The following is a 19,775-nucleotide window of genomic DNA, read 5'->3' as shown; positions in this document are numbered from 1 at the left end:
CCTGCAATGGAAATTGGAATTCGAAAAACAAATTCATATGCATGTTATTTTGAAAAAAAGTCTTCAAGAATTTTAAATTAATAACTATTCAGAAAAATTTGTGTCAATAGCAAAGAGAGTGTGACTTTAAGGAGTCATGTGATTAATGGCCACCTAATATATTTCTGATATTTTGTAACTAGACCAAGACATTGCGAATATAACCCAATGATATACTTTGAAAGAAATATTATAAGAATTTTACACTTGAGAGCATGACAGAACGGACAGAACGATGGATATACAGATGGACAGATGTACGCACAGTATTTCCATGTTCACACATAGATTCGCGTTTGCGATAAAAACATAACTTTATATTGCAATAATAGTCGAAGAATGCGAGACAGGGATTGTAACTTGTAACTTGTCAGTAGCGACGACATTTATACTTCATTCCTTGTCTACAGATGGGTTGTATAACGAAATTTCTGTCTGTCTTATATATTTTGTCCCTAAAATAATGTTTATTAATCAGCAACTGCCTAAAATTACATTTTGTTTCCGTTACTGCATCTACTATTGGCTACCTATTCATATTTTTATTGGTCAATGTTAAGTTTATATCATGGTTAAATTCGCTTCTCGGAAACTTTCAGAAACGGGTGATCTATATAATGACCTCAATGAGTTCATGTATGCATGACAGGTTTGATTATCTTACCATTACCATTTTTTAATGGTTGACATCAAAACATGTAAAAAGTAAAATAACAAAATAATAAACTCAAAATTTAGAACGGAAAGTCCCCATATCAAATGACAAAATCAAAAGATCATCAACCGAACTTATAACAGCGGTGCATTTCCTATACTAGTAAAGCCGTTTCATTAATAATATGTAACAAATGGTGGATTAAAACCGATTTCAAAGCTAGCTAAACCTGTTACTTGTATAACAGTAGCATAAAATTTCATAACAGTACTTGGGGAACAAAACAAACAGACATAAACAGTCAAAAATTCAAAAGTTGGGCACAGCAGTCAATATTTCAATACAATCTTAATCACTTTAAAATGATAAAAGAAACAAATTTGTAAACATCGAAAAAAAAAAAAATAGCATATGGACAAATAAACTATCAAGCAAATATCAAAGACAAGAATAATGACCTTAGCACAATAACACAATGGCGGAATGCACAAAAATATTTCCACTCCAAAAGGATATTACCAAACATGAATTTTATATTAAGGCTAGTGATCAACAAAGACATATAAATGATTACCATAAAAGCGATATTATGATTAAAAGCAACGTCATTATCTGGAATCCAAACTTCAATAGCTATATAGGAAGATGTGGTGTAAGTGCCACTACTCTCCATTCAAATAACAATTTAAAAACGTGAACCATTATAGGTCAATGTACGGCCTTCAACACGGAAACTTGGCTCACCGAACAACAAAATATAAAGGGTCACCAAAATTACTAGTGAAAAACCATTCAAACGGGAAAACCAACGGTCAAGCCCATCGTGTATTATGTGAAAAGATATATAAAGAACCCTTTTTCAGAAAAAGAACATAACCCTGGTTTTTAAACATTTTGCTTGGACACTGACAACGTTATATTAAGTGTTGGAAGCAGCTGTTAGATGTTAAATACAAATTGAATTTCGAAATGTATATTTCATATGCAAGTAAAGTTTGAATAATGCTGGTGATGGATGTTGATGATTTCAAAATTAAATCCTTTAAAAAAATATGCAGGTATGCTGGTTTAAAGTTAAAAAGTAAAATCACAAAAATACCGAACTAGGTGGAGAATTCAAAACTGAAAGTTGCTTATCAATGGCAAAATCAAAAGCTTAAACACACCAAACGAATGGATAACATGAGGGATTAAACCTTGTTTTAATAAAATGTTAATATATGTTTAAGATGGGATCAGTAATAGATTGACTATGTGTGGTATATTGGATGTAAATGTACTAGTATGCCAGCTTTGTAATTTTCTAGTTCGAAAATCAAAAAATATAAGAAGATGTGGTATGTGTGCCAATGAGACAACCCTCCATCCTAGTCACATTTTGTAAAGTAAATCATGTAATGTCAAAGTACGGCCTTCAACACCAAACAGCAAGCTATAACGGTCCCAAGATATGATAAGTGTAAGATTAGTTTTCTTGAGAAGGTTTATATCTCGGATAGTGATGGTTAACAGTTGACTGTATTTTATATATAAATGAAAGACAGGGTACATATCTATTTGATATGGTTCTTATAACATACACCTCATTGAGATAGTTCCCGGGCCTGAATTTCCGATCATGACTTTTTCAATAGAGTGTTGCTGCTCATAAGGAAGCTATTAAACCAAGATATAAAATCATTCTTTTATAACCTTTACGGACGCCATCACGAGTTGGTTGACCGTTATGGAATATCCGTTTCACAGATGATATCAGATATGTGTCTTATGTCGTAATAGCATTCACGTTTTCTTTCCACGAATGTGACCTGCCAAATTATACTATTTACCAGGTTTGCAAAAACATGAGCAACACAGCGGGTGCCACATGTGGAGTAGGATCTGCTTACCCTTCTGGAACACCTGAGATCACTCCTAGTTTTATGTTTGGTTCGTGTTGCTCAGTCTTTAGTTTTGTATGTTGTGTCTTGTGTACAAGTATTTATCTGTTTGTCTTTGTCTTTTTGTTTTTAGCCACGGCATTGTCAGTTTATTTTCGATCTATGAGTTTGACTGTACCTCTGGTACTTTTCGTCCCTCCCATCGCTTATGTTATACCAGTTGTGTAACTATTATCCTAAAACATTTTATATATGAACCGATGAAGTTGGCGTTGTTTGTTTATTTTCGACATATGAGTTTAAATGTCCATATGGTATCCTTTGTCCCGCTTTGACATGTTTGACTTACTGTTGTTGATTCTTTTGGAAGCTACCTGATACTGCCTGGGGATATTGCACAGATTATTATGCTGTGAATTCGTACCCAAAGTATGTGTACTAAGAAACCAACTAACGTATGTCGTCTATCAATGAATATCAATTCATGTCAAAGAAAACCAAATGAACTATACTTCAATGAGATGAAAACTAAACGAAACATACACCGTAGATGGACACAGTCACGTCTCCTCGTTTCCGATGGCGCTTACACGAGACCATCAACATTATCAAAGTTCACACAAAAGTACGAAAAAATAATTTCGAAAATACCAGGTAGCATACATGTTAAGAGAAAACTTTTTTAATTGTGGCACAGAATAATGATGCAATGCCGTATCGAATTACATAAAAAAAAGATACTTAGATCTAGAGGAAAACAGCCCATTCTCAACTGAAAAATCTAATATATTAGTACAGTGTTATTGTAGATAAACTTACTTGTAGTTAAATTTTGAACAATTATATGTTCTCTTTTATCTTTAATATACACTATCCTAATGCTATAGTTTTCATCGCAGTTCCATACACTTTCATGTCATCATGGTCATGAAATACAAGGAAGAATTGACACAAAATTCCAAAGTTCAGGGAAGTTAACAAATTTACACGGAACATATTAGCCAAACAAGGCAAAATATTCTAACAAAAAAATAACAATGTCGTCATCTTGTAACGATTTGTTTCCTTCCATTCAACTCGATATAAACCATGTGTTGGGGGTTTGGACTTGCTTAAACTCTTCGTCACGTACCTCCTCAAGGGTGAAAATTTCCAAAGAATTGATCAATCATTTAATTGAACCGCCCTTTGCACTTTTCATCGTATTTTACACAGAGCTTTAACATAACTCAATATCCAACGAGCCGTTCACCTTACCCACCAAAAAAAGAGTGTGTTAGCGTTAGACTGCGAGAAACTTGTGGTTCATCTCTATTTCGAAAATAGGGTGGATTGTAGAGTTTCGATTTCTCATTCGATTTTTTTCCAGTTCAAGATACTGACTTTACAAACCTCAGTAAAATTATTTATATTTTCTCCAAAACTCTTCTTTTACATACACGGTTTATGATCTTTTGTGTGAATATCTTTCCGTTGAACTTAATAATGAACTGGTTTTGCTCTTGGTGCCTTTTGATTTTTGTCTCATTGACTTATAGTTCGCAATTATTTTATTAACTTGACTTGAAATTTATTTGTAGTCGAAAAATATTATGTTCCTTATTGGAACACATACATTTGAGTATGCGTGGTATATCTTTATTCTCGTGACGTCTGCATTTCTGGTTCCGTTATATATTCTGGACGATAACATAAAAATGCCATGACGTCATGCATTACTAGTTACTACTTCTATTTAATGTACTATGCCTCTATACTACTTATTTACAAGTTGTGTATGTTCCTAGTGAACATTATTAATCCACAAATTAAACGTTATATATACCATGCCAATGGTAGTATTACCAATACACAGCTTCCATTAATGATAAGAAACATCTCAAATCTGAATAAGGCCGTGTTCACATTGACCTAAATTCGGTTTTGTGTTAGTGTAACTCACACGTAAACTAAACACAATTGCGTTCCCATTGATAACACTCAATGTTTACATGTAGTTTAAATCATGTTTTATCTACACACAGTCGATAGTCAATGTAGGCCTTGTGTAGGTTAAGTGTACACAAAACTAGGCAGTTAGGACATAAGTTTTACCGTGTATATATTTGAGGAGGAAACTATTTTTGAGTAAAATTGATATTTTTGATAATTATTAGTATAGACGTTCTTTACAGAAATTGTTGTCTAAATTTTACAGATTTTGTTTTGTTAAAAATAATTAACGTACTTTTATTTATTAACCCCTGACCAATTCAAACAAGCATCATTGCCGAACCTGATAAGTCAACTTGAACAACCAATTGATTTTCGGGGGTGGGGTGGGGCTATTATAGTTGAGTATAAAACATAAAGGCAAGGGGTGGGGGTGGTGAGCTCTGGATTTTGTTTTGGAAACAAAAAAATGTTTCCTGTTTTTGGGCCTGAAAAAAATTTGTTTGTTTCACCCTCAGCTGTCACTATATATATAAAGTTAAAATTGATTTCGTCTTGTCATAAAAATTTGCCCTGAAAATAATCAATAGCCCCCTAACCCCTAAGCCCCCCTCCCCGCTCCCCCTCTCCCTCCTCATTAAATGAAGTAAATAGTTGCTGCCTAATTCATTTGAAAAGGTCTTCCCGAATTGACTTGACGTACACAGAAACATTCGCCACTGGTCTTTACTCAAACAACGATATACGCATTATGCATGACTAAAAAAAGTGTGAGGTAAATGATATGTTTGTCTAGTATCTCAGATCCATTAAATAACACTTAAAATAAATAAAAGAACGTTACCATATTCCTTTACCAAATACTCATTGGAGAAGAAATACCATTTGAAACAAACAGAAAAGATAAAAATTTAGTGATCCCTAATATCTTAAATTTTATTTAGGCTGTAAGCACGCTGCTGCAGCTAACGTTTTCTAATGCATAATCGGGACATCTCTAGTACATGTATATTCAATCTACTGCAAATTATAAAAATGGCTTTCATAAAGTAGCAACCACTTGACTTAAAAAAAGGGGGAGGGTTATTTTTTTTTATCTGAGTCAGATTTTTTTTCGCGCGTACGTTTTTATTCCTTTTTTTTTCGATGCTGGTGATCAAATACTTGTTTCTCTCAATATTTAACACTACAATGTATGGGGAAACTCCTGATTCAGAATATTTTTTTTATCATCTGTATGACTATTTTTTTTTTTTATCAAATTGGGGATCGGAATATTTCCATTCCCACCCCGACTCCCCTTTTGTTTCCTTACCGCTAGAAAAATTTTCCAAAAGTTTTGAATTCAGTTCTACGTAATGAACATTTAAATGACATATAGTTTACAAGTGAGAACAAATCTTATGTACAGGTAGCTAAACAAGGTGTATAGATGTGAACAAATGTAATGTGAAACCAGTGAACAGTACACTAAACTAATTGTAAACATGTTTACTCTACACGGCGTTTGGTGTGAACACGGCCTAAGACTATGAATTTCATGTTAATTCTCGTATATCTATATGCCTTCTAGTGTTACTTTGATACAAGTGCATATGACATGTCTCTGTACCTATACATCCCGTTAATGTGCAATTGTAAAACATTTTTGTATTCTTGTATTTCATTTTTGCTAATGTGTTTTATCTATATGCTGTTTATATTTCTTTGATACGTATATGATTTGTGTCTGTACTTATAAGTTCCGTCATTGTGCGAGTATAATATGGTAAATGTGTATATTCTTGTCTTAATTTTTTGTTAATATGCATGGTCTCAATGCCATTGTGTGATTCTTTGTTATATATTGTTTTATAGTGATTAAGATTATAACACTATGTTGACTGCTTTACTCCTATTTTTTACATTTTTATCTCTTGTATGTGTTTGTTTTGTTCACATATAGTCGTCAATATAAAGGAATTTGTTGCGCCTGTCATGCAATTGAGGGGTTTAGCTATCTTTAGAAACAGATTTATCTTATCGGGCCCTTTTATAGCTGACAATGTGGTATGAGCTTTGCTCATTGTTGAAGGCCGTACGATGAGCTATAATTGTTAATGTCTGTGTCATTTTAGTCTTTTGTGGATATTTGTCTCATTGGCAAGCATACCACATCTTCTTTTTTTTTTATATTAGTCCACAATTTTCTACATAAGAAAATGCCTGCACCAAATATCAGGAATATGACAGTTGCTACTTAGGTGGAGGAAATTGATAATTATAAAATTAAAATCGTCTCGTTTGTCATAATTTGTTTTTTACTGAGATGACCCTGTATGTCAAATTCGAGGTATATGTACAAAAATGAGTCGGGGGAGCTGAGTCTGTTGTTTCTTTAATTTCAAGTTCTAGCGGATATATCAATTGAATTCAATCAGAAAAGTTTGAATTGTTAACGGAAGGAACATCATGAATATATCTGAAAGTGAAATTTTGACTTCTTTTATTTTCTTGTTTTTTGACAAGAGTTTGAAGGAACTCCAATTAAAATGAAAATAAGAAAAGGCCAGCAAGGAGAGGCGCACAGTTCTTTCCATTAAGAATGCCGACAAAATGTGTTGCAAAAGTCGACCTCTAAATTTAACAGTAAGAAACTCCAGCATACTGATCATTTGTTCCTCTGTGTAGCATGTTTCACCTTTTTGTTTAATATGATTTTTGTCACCATTTGAAAAAATAACGTGTACTGTGTCAAGCACTGTAAACCACTCCATACTCACTATACACATATCGAGTTAATTGAATAATACATTTCCTACTAATGTCTACGCTAACTAAGAATTACAACCACAGACCTTACCACTGAGACAACAATCTACATATACTGTGTTCTTAATTCAGTCATTCACTAATTATCATTAAAAGTAAATAATCGTTCTTCATAAGTCGAAAATTTTACCCAGTAGAAATTTGTGTTTCATAAGGCGAACATTAAACCCAGTAAATGTTTGTTTTTCATAAGCCGAACATTATACACATGGTTGTGTAGCATTAAAACATCACATTTAGGCGGCTTATGCCAGTTCGCCAACTGAACTATATAAACGTGTAGCTTTCGATAATCAACTCATTCTTTTCCTCGTTGGCTTTATCTAGGTCTGTTATACAGTGCATAATGTATTCTTTTATACAGTTCATGATATTATATATGCAGACTTCATCGTTAATGTACATCATTTAAATTTTTGTTCTAGGTGAAACGCTATTTAAAAACAGTATCGTCCTCTGGTTAAAACATCAACAAATGTAGTATGAGTCTGTTTGATTATTTTATATCAATCAACCGAAAATTAATGTGTCTAATTGATAGGAGAAAGACTGAGCAATAAAATCAACAGTAGTTCAAAAAATCGATAAGCAAACACAAATCCGAGTTAAAAAAAAAAACCACCTCATACCGGGTGAGATACCAAGTGCTCTGTAAGGTAAACAGATCCTACTCTGCATTTGACAACCATCATGTTGCTCGTGTTAAACTATATCAGGTAATATGTTTTATTCGATTGTCATATTCTGGGGAAAGAGGGCGTGATTGTTATATAACGATAGTGAAAAATATCCGTCGTAAAAATGGGCAATCAACTCGTGATGAAACATTTAAATTTTTTGAAAGGAAGATTTCATATTGAATATGACAACTTAACCAGTAAAATATAGATACCAGAGGCATATTCGAACTAATAGATCAAAAATAAATTTACAACGCCATGTATGAAAAAGAAAAAGACAAACCAACAAATGATAGTACACAAAGCACAACATAGTAAACTAAATACTAAGCCACAAGTAACCCACAAAAAACTGGGGATGATCTCAAGTACTCCAGAAGTTTAAGCATATCCTGCTCCTCGTGTGGCATCCGTTGAGTTGTTCATGCAATTACAAACACGGTAAATAGTTTAATTGGGTAGGTAACATTCGTGTAAAGGGAATTGGATTGTTCTTCGACATAAGGAACATATTCCATATGATCTGTGAAACTGATATTCCATAACGGTTAACCAACTAGTGATGGCGTCCGTAAAATTTACGAAGAGAGGATTTCAGCTGAAACATTTGAAACTCTTGGTTTAATAGCTTCCTTGTGGGCAGCAACCCTCTACCAAGGAAATAAGTATATGAAATTTAAACCCGGGGATATTGTAACAATTGGGAGATATGTACTCCGTATGCAGGTGCAGCTGGAATGTTGCCCCGTAGTCAGCACTGTTCGTGCTGACATGAATTATCATTGATATGGTTATATTCATAAACTAACTGTTTACAAAATTTAGAATTTTTTAAATACTAAGGCTTTTCTACCTCAGGCATAGATCACCTTAGCTGGATTTGGCAAAACTTTTAGGAATTGTAGTTCTCTATGTTATTCAACTTCGTACTTTATTTGACTTTTTTTTTTAACTTTTTTCGATTTGAGCGTCACTGATGAGTTTTTTTGTAGACGAAATGCGCGCCTGGCGTATATTCTAAATTAAGTCCTGGTATCTATGATGAGTTTATTTGCTACTAAGAAGTTGAATATTCCCAATTGGAAAGCTGAAATCATCTTTTTTGTCGTAATGTTTTGTTTCAACCGACCTTCATTGTCAATTTTCCGATGTAGGTCAATATATGAGACAGACTTAACTGATATGTTGTATCCTTTATCTCTAGTGCTATGGGATAGATACGTTCAACAAATTCACCAAATGTTTAATTAATAAGTGAGAGAACATCATCTTTATAGCGGAGAGTAAATTCCAAGAATATATCTAACTTCTTTTCTTTCTTCCTAAGAAATTTCGGTATGAAGTCAGCCTCATAAGAATATAGGAACAAGTCGACAAGAAGAGGGGCATACTTAGTTCCCATAGGAATATTAATAGTTCTTGAAAAACACGTCCTTAAAAAGCAACAAATACGTTGTCAATCAAGTAATCAAGCATCTTGAGATTCAGTTTGAGAGAATTATTTGTTTGAATAAGAGTGATTTTTTACAAAGTAGGATTTATCCCTCCCGAAGACAAGATACTTGTATCTCCGTTCGCAAATTTTTTTCTATATGTATTCTGAAAAAGCAAATGTCAAAAACACTGAGTAGTTTGGAGTAAATGTTTTCACGCAATTCTCGAGGAATCAATTACAAACTATAAATAATACTTGCCTCGGTATGGATGATGGTGTTTTTACAAGGTTTGCAGCGTGCAAAAACTTTTCAAATTGATGACATTCGTTTGAATTTCAAACATATTACATTAATTGGTGTCATTGTCCAAAATGGAACTACAGTGGTTCATAGCACCTTAATTAGATTGTGATAATGTTATGCACTTATTTATACCACAGAGTGAAATTGTTATCAACGGGCAAAAGCAAGATGTAATTTTTGCATCCAAATAGCCTACTATGCTTCTAAACATGTATCTGATTACTCATATGCAATTAATACTTTTAAAAGTGGTAATGTATTTATATACCCGCATAGCTACACTTACCAGCAGTGGCACACCTTTTTGTAGGTAATGTCGCATGAGTTTGTTTTTATGAATTTACTTTATACATTACAAAGAGGTCTAGTACGCTATATTTAGGATTTTTGTTTAAAAAACATTTTGTTTTTCATTCTAAATAAACTCATCATAGATACCAGGACTAAATTTTGTATATACCCCAAACGTGCGTTTCGTCTACAAAAGACTCATCAGTGACGCTCGAATCTAAAAAAAAGTTGAAAGGTTAATATGAGGTGCTACTTTCGCTTTATGATAAACCCATGCTCCAAATCCGATAACATTTGTTTGCACATGCGTATACTGACTACTGCTAAATGATGAATTTTATCAAATTGGCAAGGATTTGATATATGTCATAAACGTAAAACACCTCCAAACTCGTAAGTGATGCACATGTTGTTACTTATTCATTTATTATGACTGTACACATAATGCGTTGCAATTCGAAATCGACATATTTGACCTAGATACAACAACCATTCATGCTGGCTATTCTAAACTTCTCTCTCTGAAAAATCACATTGCCAGTCGTTTGCTTGTTAAAAAAACCCAGGGAGTTCCAAGGAAGAGTCTATACAAACACTTTGCACTTATACACATCGGGCATAGAAATTAACTTAATTAAGACAAAACTTAACGTAATTGTCTTAATCAGAATCGAAATAATTGATCAAGCTATGTTTTATTGTATTTTCAACATGTGTAGGCAAACTACAATAAAGCATAGCTTGCATCAATTAATTCCTAAACAAAAAATAAAAATAACGTCTGAATAGAATGATAACTACTTGCATTGCCTAAACTTGCTTAGTAATCACACAAACATGATATATATGAGTTCTGTACAGTGCATATTTTATTTTAACAATTCAAAGGCGTTTACCTTGGATCTTACAATAAAACCTTCATCGACTATTCATATATACCCAAAATGAACATTTCTGTAATATTTTTTATTTTTCCCATTTGGTTAATTTGTTTAATATAATGTTAGGATTGTCTTTAAATGCAGGTTTTATGTTATTAATTTTGTTTGGGGGGAGGGGGTCAAACTATAGGATGTTATATGTGTCAAAGTGGCTTTTGATTTTGCTTGGAATGTTACTTGCTTTTTTTATATATATCTTTATTTCTTGTTATCAAATAAGCTATGAATCAATGTTTAGATTTATCATACGACATATCGGTCTGAAGACACATTTAGCAAACCTGCCCAAGGGATAAGCTAAGAAGAGGACATTTCAAAAAAAAAATTCCCTTCTTGTATCAAAACACTGGATGAATTCCATATAAATATAATGATCATGGTAATGAATATACATATAAATTAAAGTCAGTTATTGTTGGTAAGAATACTGGATGTTGACGGTTTGATTCGAGGCCTTGACTAACCAAAAGTAAGTTCTTTTTGGTATTTGCTCCCGGTGTGTCCTTAATGACGCGCAACAGTAGGTGAAAATTTTGTAAAGAGTGTCGGCTGAGGGTCAAAGTAAAGTGTTCGAGTAGGGTTGCATTTTTCCGGTGGACTGTTACCCTTTTAACTAGCACACTGAAAATTTACCTCAGCCTGTTGGTCAAGAACAAGGTTATTTTAATTTGTTCATATATATCAACATATGTGTTCTTTTCCTAATATATTTGAAAATATAACTGACACTTGCCGTTAAACAACGTCAGCTACCACTTTTCTATTCTCTTCATCCTCATTCGCAGAATTATTATCATCTCATTTACAACCAAAGTAAACTACATTTACGAAAAGCGTTTCATCCCAAAACATTTACATCGATACTCAATTCTGTAATTTTTACTCACGTTTACAGCACTTTTTCAATTCCCTTTTCAATTTTACATCAAAATAACAATAAATAAAAGGGTTAACAAGGTGATTTACAAAAATCAGCCGTGCTATATATAACCAAGCAATTGTTTCTCCTTTTGATAAAATTGTATCGTTAAAATTGCCAATCGTGTAAGTAAGTATTACACATACAACCGTAGGAATATAAGAAATGACGTAAGCCGTTATTATAACGACAAACATCGAACTAATCCTCTTTTTTGCTGAGCTTCTCTTTGATTTGGATGAACTTTTGATGTTTTCTTTATTTCTGTTTGCAGTACTCGAGTTATCGTTCGTAGAAGAATGTTCCACTGCTAACGAAGGGAAGTCCCTATTTCGATGTGCATCATTCGAGGGTTCTTGATCCGAGTCTACGTTCAGGGTTGTATTATTTCCAGATGATTGCATATTTGATGAACTAATATCAGATCCAAGCTCCAAACCAGAAGTCTTGGTTAAACTTGTTTCCGTTATCTCATGACTGGATATGTTATCTTCCTTTTTAGTGGCTACCAAATTGCTTTCGGATTTTTTTCTAATAGACAATTTAATTCGTTTTAAGACTGGTATGCACAATATTGTGGTCATAACAAGATTACACACCAGAATCAAACTAATAAGTCCAACATAAATAGTTACTGGCATCGTGTCTACTGTGGTCAATCTACATGTCGTTGTATTAATAGTATGATTGTTAAAAACCTCTTCGGTTATTATCGTTCCTGATAATCCTAATAAAGGACACGAATATGAGAATGTAAATAAACACGCAACAGCCAGCGAAACTTTTTTCCAGAACAATGTCATCTTTGGACCGAACGGTTTACATACTAACAGGTACCTTTGAACACTAATGATAAGGAGAATATGAGCAGACAGTCCAGAAGCAAAAACCTGCATGAAGGTAGTGACACAACAAATGGTGTTACTCGGATAATCATAAAAATATGTATTATTCATAACGTAGTTTGTCGAAATATCTAAACACGCTATAAGATCTACCAACAGAGGAATGAAATAGCGTTCTCCTCTTTCCTTAATCCGACATGAGTAAAACAGAACTGTTGCCCCGTTTCCAAACACCCCTATCACAGCTCCAATAATGATCAAGACTGTGTGACTTAGGAATATATCGGAATATCTATCCTTCAGACCTTCATTGCTACCAATTAGACTCGCCATCCTACAAATTAAATAGTATAAACTTAAATTATTTTATGAAACTGTTAAAGGAATTTGAATCACCAACTTTACAAAGGTTACCCTTGTGTTGCTAATAGAAATGAAATTTTAACAAAATGTAATGTGCTTACTTGTCCATGTTGAAGGCATCATTGTCACTTCATGTGTCAATAACATCCTTTGCATTGTATGTGCCTTTTTATGTGTACGTCCTGTTTGAACACATTAAACACTACTATGATAAATCGTCAGGCCCAGTTCCACTAGACCACGATCGCACCACGCTCACCGCGATCTAAAATATATTCAGATCGTGGTGAAGTCGCGGTATGAGCGGCATGAAAATGTAAATTGTCGTTATTTCCACGATGCTACTGCGTCCGCATTACGCCGTTTTCCATATCAATATTGTTCCATTCCTTCCATTTCTGATGAATACGTAGATTTCTCGGAAACAATACAGGCATACCACCAAAATCTACTAAAACACGAGGGCGTGGTGGTAGGGGTTGATGTAAAGACCGAAGGAGCTCTAATAGAACAAAACCTTATCAAACAGAGATGTCGGACCGACAAATCCAACCTAAATCCTATTGCTGGTCCGTCAAGGTGAAATGTCGATTTTTTCGTGAACGAAAGCAGAGATGACACAGATGTGCCAATAGATATAGGAGGATGTGGTATGAGTGCCAATGAGACAACTCTCCATCCAAGTAACAATTTATAAAAGTAAACCACTATAGGCCAAGGTACGGCCTTCAGCACGGAGCATTGGCTCACACCGAACAGTAAGTTATAAAGGGCCCCAAAAATTACTAGTGAGAAACAATTCAAACGGGACAAACAACGGTCAAAGTTATATGTAAACGAGCAGCATGGTTAAGAAAATGGACAAGCAGTCCTATTTACATACAGACAATAAAAACCTGGAGAGATTTAATGTATTTTATTTGCAAATGACAATGACAATTCCCTCCGCTCCCATTTCGATGTAATAAAACAAAAACTCAACACATAAGTAATGATAATCATATTTTGGCATAAATAACAATTTACAATCATACATATGTCATAAATAAATTTCTCATTTAAAGTCCATATTCTTGATAAATATTAATTTCCAAAATATATAAATGCACCAGTCACTTCCCAAACAGACATCAAATTCATCAATCTGCATTATCTGAAAAAGACTAACTTCTTCTATTTAATAAGGTATAACACATGTACAAAAATATCAAATTATACAAAAATAAAATGGGCGGGAGGGTGGGTAAATTTAACGTGTTGAACTGACCAGTAAACTTTTCGAAATGACTAGGAAATATTTATGAAAATTTACCTGAAGTGAACAGGTATTTCTGTTAACCAATCAAATGCGTATAAATTACGAACGATAAATTTTGTACAAACAGGTAACGAGTAATGTCGAAAGGTAACGAGTAATGTCGAAAGCATCCGAGATGGAATTAAGTATTTTTAATTAATGAAAAATTTACCAATTCCCTCCGCTCCCATTTCGATGTAATAAAACAAAAACTCAACACATAAGTAATGATAATCATATTTTGGCATAAATAACAATTTACAATCATACATATGTCATAAATAAATTTCTCATTTAAAGTCCATATTCTTGATAAATATTAATTTCCAAAATATATAAATGCACCAAACCAACGGCCACTATAAAGTGTACAGTATTAAAGAAAAAATTACATTATAATATAAACATACCTGATAATACATACAACAACAGTTACTTCTGGAATCCTGCAAACTAATATAGGTTCACAGGTAAACCAGATGTAGAAGTAATGGTCTAGCCCAGCTTTCTTGACCATCATCTTCTGAAAAATAAAATTAAAAACCACAAAGTATCTTGAAAAAAAATACATTTAAATACAACATTGTATAATTACAAATGATTAACTACACCTATAAAAAAGTTTCTTAAAACTGAAACACCAAAATAACTTAAGTGTAATCTATCTTTACAAAAACATTTACTTTTATAAATAGATCCTGGTTGCTGAACAAATTGCTTATAAGTTTTGACAAATAAAATATTTCTCTTTAAAGTAAGCTTAGCCAAAGCTTTATTACATTCTATTACAGTTTGTTTTGTGTCATCAAAATCTATAGGTCTTGGCAAAATTGCTGAAACTATTATCTTTAAAGAAGGAAAAACATTGCAAATAAAATCAATTAAATTATTATAATATTGAATAATCAATTTACTGGATAAACCATTCCCAACATCATTTGTGCCTACATGCAATAACAAATGTGTGTATTTTCTTAAAAGTGATTTGTTGTCTTTTACAAATTGATGAAGAGTGTATATATTAGCACCAGATATAGCATTGCATTCCAGCCAGTTAATGTTATTTACATATTTACAAGTAGAATCTGACAGCAACAAAACCTTATTTTTTGACACAATGTCTACAAAAAAATAAAATAAGATAAGATAAACAAACAATATTAATTCAGAATCTCATCAGCCATAGCTCGTGAAATAGACAATTTGTCATGTAAATCAAATTCTAAATAAACTTTATATGCGTCACTACGCCAATCCCCGTGAAATTGTATCAACTCGGAAGGAACTTTACTGTGAAAAGCCCATGTAGCCCCTCCTCTCCGAAAAGAATGAGAGGAAAATTTGGAAGAATTTAAACCACACTTTTCTAAAATGTCCCGTAGTCTTTTCTGAAAATAAGAATAACATAAAATTTTAAATCCTTTAGATTGTGGAATTAAAAAAGCGGGTTTTTCACCATCGGCTGGTATAAGAGTGCACATACGATTGTACGCGTTGTACGGACAAAGTGGAGACCCTTTTATCTTAACCAATGGTAACTCCAGTTTCCTATTACCAAATTGAATGGTTTTTGACCATTCCATTTTAACCAACAAATAATCACTAAAAACAATAACGTTATTTCTGCATAATTGTTTGTGTGGATCAAAATTCTTTGCCGAAGTTGGAACTAAATTAGACTTTCTAACCATAAGAAAAAAGGCAAACAAAAAACAACACCAGATAGTGACATCTGACGGATTAGACATATCTAAAAATTCACACATTTTCAAAAGAATCTGTGGAGTAATAGGCAGAGCTCTGCGAGGCATATGATGATTTTGACGAGACAACCCTCTAAACAATACTTTTATGGAAAACCAATTTTCCGTTGGAAACTCAAAACCTAATAACAAATGTAAAGTCTTGACACCACTAATATAATTTTGAATTGAAGCTACACTCTTAAAACTCCTACTCAAAAAATTTCCATATAAACAAAGAGTATTTACAGAAGTAGGGTGACATATTAAAATATGTGCAAAATAAAAAGTAAGAAACAAATTGCACTTTCAAATTCTTGTAAGTTCCTTCTGCAAACGCAGATTTTTTACATAACTCCGTGTCTTTCTGTAACTTACATAACTCACATTTTCGAAATGACTAGGAAATATTTATGAAAATTTACCTGAAGTGAACAGGTATTTCTGTTAACCAATCAAATGCGTATAAATTACGAACGATAAATTTTGTACAAACAGGTAACGAGTAATGTCGAAAGGTAACGAGTAATGTCGAAAGCATCCGAGATGGAATTAAGTATTTTTAATTAATGAAAAATTTACCAATGATGATCGTAGTATGAACGTAGTCAGGTCGTAAGAAGAGCGTGATGAGGACGGCAAGGGCTTGCTAGAATCGTACTATGGTCGTGAACAGCGTGGCATAGTCGTAGTGGTATCGTAGTTGGGTCGCGTTGAGAACTTGGTGGTTGTAGTAAGGTCGTAATAACGTCGCTGTGAGATCGTAGTGCAGTTTCTCCGAATAAAATCACGCTCTCGCTACGATGGTACCGCGACCTATGCGATCTTACTACGATCCTAGTGCGCTCTCACTACTCTACTACGACCTGATTTCGCCACGACCGCACCAAAACTTGTTAAAAGTTGGCCACGCTAATCACAATCTTGAAGACTTCACCACGACTGTGATACGACCTTACTGCGATGTACACGACCGTACGACGATCATCAAGATTTGTCACAGATCGTAGTGCGAACGTGGCCTAGTGGGACCGTGGTATTACTTTTTATACGATTTATTTTGTATTTTTTAATGTAATTTTGGTTCTCGCGAAATATTTAACCTAAACCCTTTTGCTCTACTTTTAAAAATATAATTGATTGAATGTTGTACACTTTAAGGACTCTGTCTAGCAATGGTTATCTGATTTTGACTTTCTAAGATACTGTTAGCAATATAATGTTCTAGCTTTCAGATTATTCTTATTTTGGAGCTTTGTTACTTTTCCATGTGTGCGTATTTTTATTTAACATAATTTTATCCAACGTTAAAGTTGTCTTTGTGACATATCCTTGTTTTTATATGAAATAAATATAAAAAAATATGGGGAAAATAAAGCTTTGACATTAATTAATTTCAGATGAATGAAATGTGAAAACCACACTTTTTAATTGTCTTGCGTCCGAACTGCAATATCAATTAAGCTTTAAATGACCAAAACGTACCAAAAATTAATAACAAAATCTATTCAAACTCGACTTTGAATTAAGGAGTTGAAACATTTGTGTTCATGAATTTATAAACAAAAAATCTAAGAAAGGTTTGTTATAAATCATGCAAATTCCGAAGTACTGACTACTGAGCTGAAATTACAATCGTATAGATCATTAAGCCACAGCAGCACTCCTGTACAAATGAAATCAGCACTTTAAACATTGAATGCGTGCGTCCTAGTATAAGTATAGAAAAATTGAAAACACGACTAAATGTGCCACTTAAAGCTATCCATTCATGATAGCAATCCAATAGTACTAAAAACATTATACAGTTTAATCTTATTAGGAGAACAATAAAATTCCAGGATTACAACTAAACCTTTAAACCAACAATCAATTTAAATAGCGGAGTTCATATCAAAGCATGCAAAATGCTGATATCAACAACTTGGAACTTCTTACAAGTCGGTAGTTAAAACAAACAAACAAAAGTCTACAATGGAAAATTCATTTTAACTTATAGCAAGATGCAAAAGATTTGTTTAAAGTTTTCAAAATATATAAATGGCTGCAAAATTACCTATATCTGTATACAAGTTTACATTTGACTATTCTACGAAAACACAAAAAGTTGGATACAAAGACAATAACTGTTTAGTGTCTTTAAAATATCAGCTGTATTTGTACGAGGCTAGGAAACAAGGTGTATGCGAGCTTTTAGCGAGCTTCTACACCTGTTTCGAGCCGAGTACAAATACAGCTGATATTCGAAGACACTAAACAGTTATTGTCTTTATCCTGTAATTAATTCTGTGAATTGTTTGTGTTTTTGAAAACACTAAAAACTAACATATTTAGCATTTATTTTCGATTTGTAATCCCTTGAAGCCCGCGTAGTAATATCAAAACCACACATTACGCGGAAGATGGGTTCGCCAAAAAAAATCTCGAATGGTCAGTAATAATACATCGCTGAGGGTGAATAAATATCTGTTTTAACATTAAAACTAATTTCAACAGTAAAAAATTATAACAAAACATTGTCAAATTTGAAACAGAAGTGTACGAGTTGTCCTACGCTTCAGACTTGACATTCATTAAATATGCATGCTGAAATTGACATGGTTGTTTTTGTAACACAATCATACACACTCGAGTTTTGAAATCGACAATTGTCATCGTCATTGGAATGCCACTGGACACATTCTGAGTTCACACAGGTTCAAACAATACTCAGTCCGGCAGTGGGCGGAGCTTTAAAAGGATAACTGTACAGTATACAGATACAGCTTAGCGATATCTGTAGGGCTGTATCTGTATAGTAGGACACCCAATTGCAGGATAAAATCTTGTTTGGCAGTGTCAAGTGACAATATCAATAAATGCAATCAAATCAGTTAGAATTCGGCATACAACAGTTTGTACAGTAAAACATCATACTGTTTATTCAAGTGCCAATGAACAATTCCAAAGATCTTACACTTGATGGCGCTAACATGAGACCAACTACAACATCAAATGTCACAGAGGAAATCGTAAAAAAGTGAGATACATAAAAAAATAAAATAAAAAGATTCTTATCAAATTACATTAGAAGATATACCTAGCAAGTTTTAATGAAAAAAAGGGTTATTCCTAACCTTAATATGTTAATACATTGAACATTCAACAATACACTTACCTTTAGTTCAAAAATGAAATTCAGCCAAGAACTTTTATATTCTCAATACAACAATTCAATACCGTCTTTTTTCAATACCAACTTTACGAAGCACAATACAAAGTTTTAGGAGAAGTGGACACCAAATTGAATAATCAATGAAATTAGAATATCACTTTCACATGACAATTTATCTACAACAATGACAATGATACATGTACTATATAGTAATAGGAAATATGATACGGTTAATGTCGACAAAATCAGTACCGGATACCCGCAAAAAGTGTTATCGGTCACTGTTGTTCATACATGTAACAATCATATCTGTAATACATGATCTATGATGTGGGATAATGAAATCCGATCGACTGATCAGATATTTACCCAGATATATTGTTTTGTTTGCTGTAGAATCATATGTTGAACAAGCTCCAGACAGGTCTATTGTAAAATGTGAAGAATTTATTTTGAATGATTACATTAAAGCTATCAGTATTTTTTC

The 19,775-nt window shown here is 33.2% G+C and overlaps 1 protein-coding gene across 1 annotated transcript; it reads right to left on the bottom strand.

Annotated features, from left to right (window-relative positions):
• Positions 1-11,414: 11,414 nt before the first annotated feature.
• Positions 11,415-19,365, bottom strand: LOC134697204 (uncharacterized). The gene is made up of 2 exons (XM_063559312.1): positions 19,292-19,365; positions 11,415-13,066 (listed from the first exon to the last, which is right to left on the bottom strand). Exon 2 carries the CDS (start codon positions 13,063-13,065, stop codon positions 11,848-11,850), a length of 1,218 nt encoding a protein of 405 aa, XP_063415382.1. The 5' UTR covers position 13,066; positions 19,292-19,365; the 3' UTR covers positions 11,415-11,847.
• Positions 19,366-19,775: the final 410 nt, after the last annotated feature.

The sequence above is a fragment of the Mytilus trossulus genome, chromosome 14 (genome assembly GCF_036588685.1).
Source record: "Mytilus trossulus isolate FHL-02 chromosome 14, PNRI_Mtr1.1.1.hap1, whole genome shotgun sequence".
NCBI lineage: Eukaryota > Metazoa > Mollusca > Bivalvia > Mytilida > Mytilidae > Mytilus > Mytilus trossulus.
The sequence above is the reverse complement of the archived record's forward strand: the minus strand, read 5'-3'. Positions and strand labels throughout refer to the sequence as shown.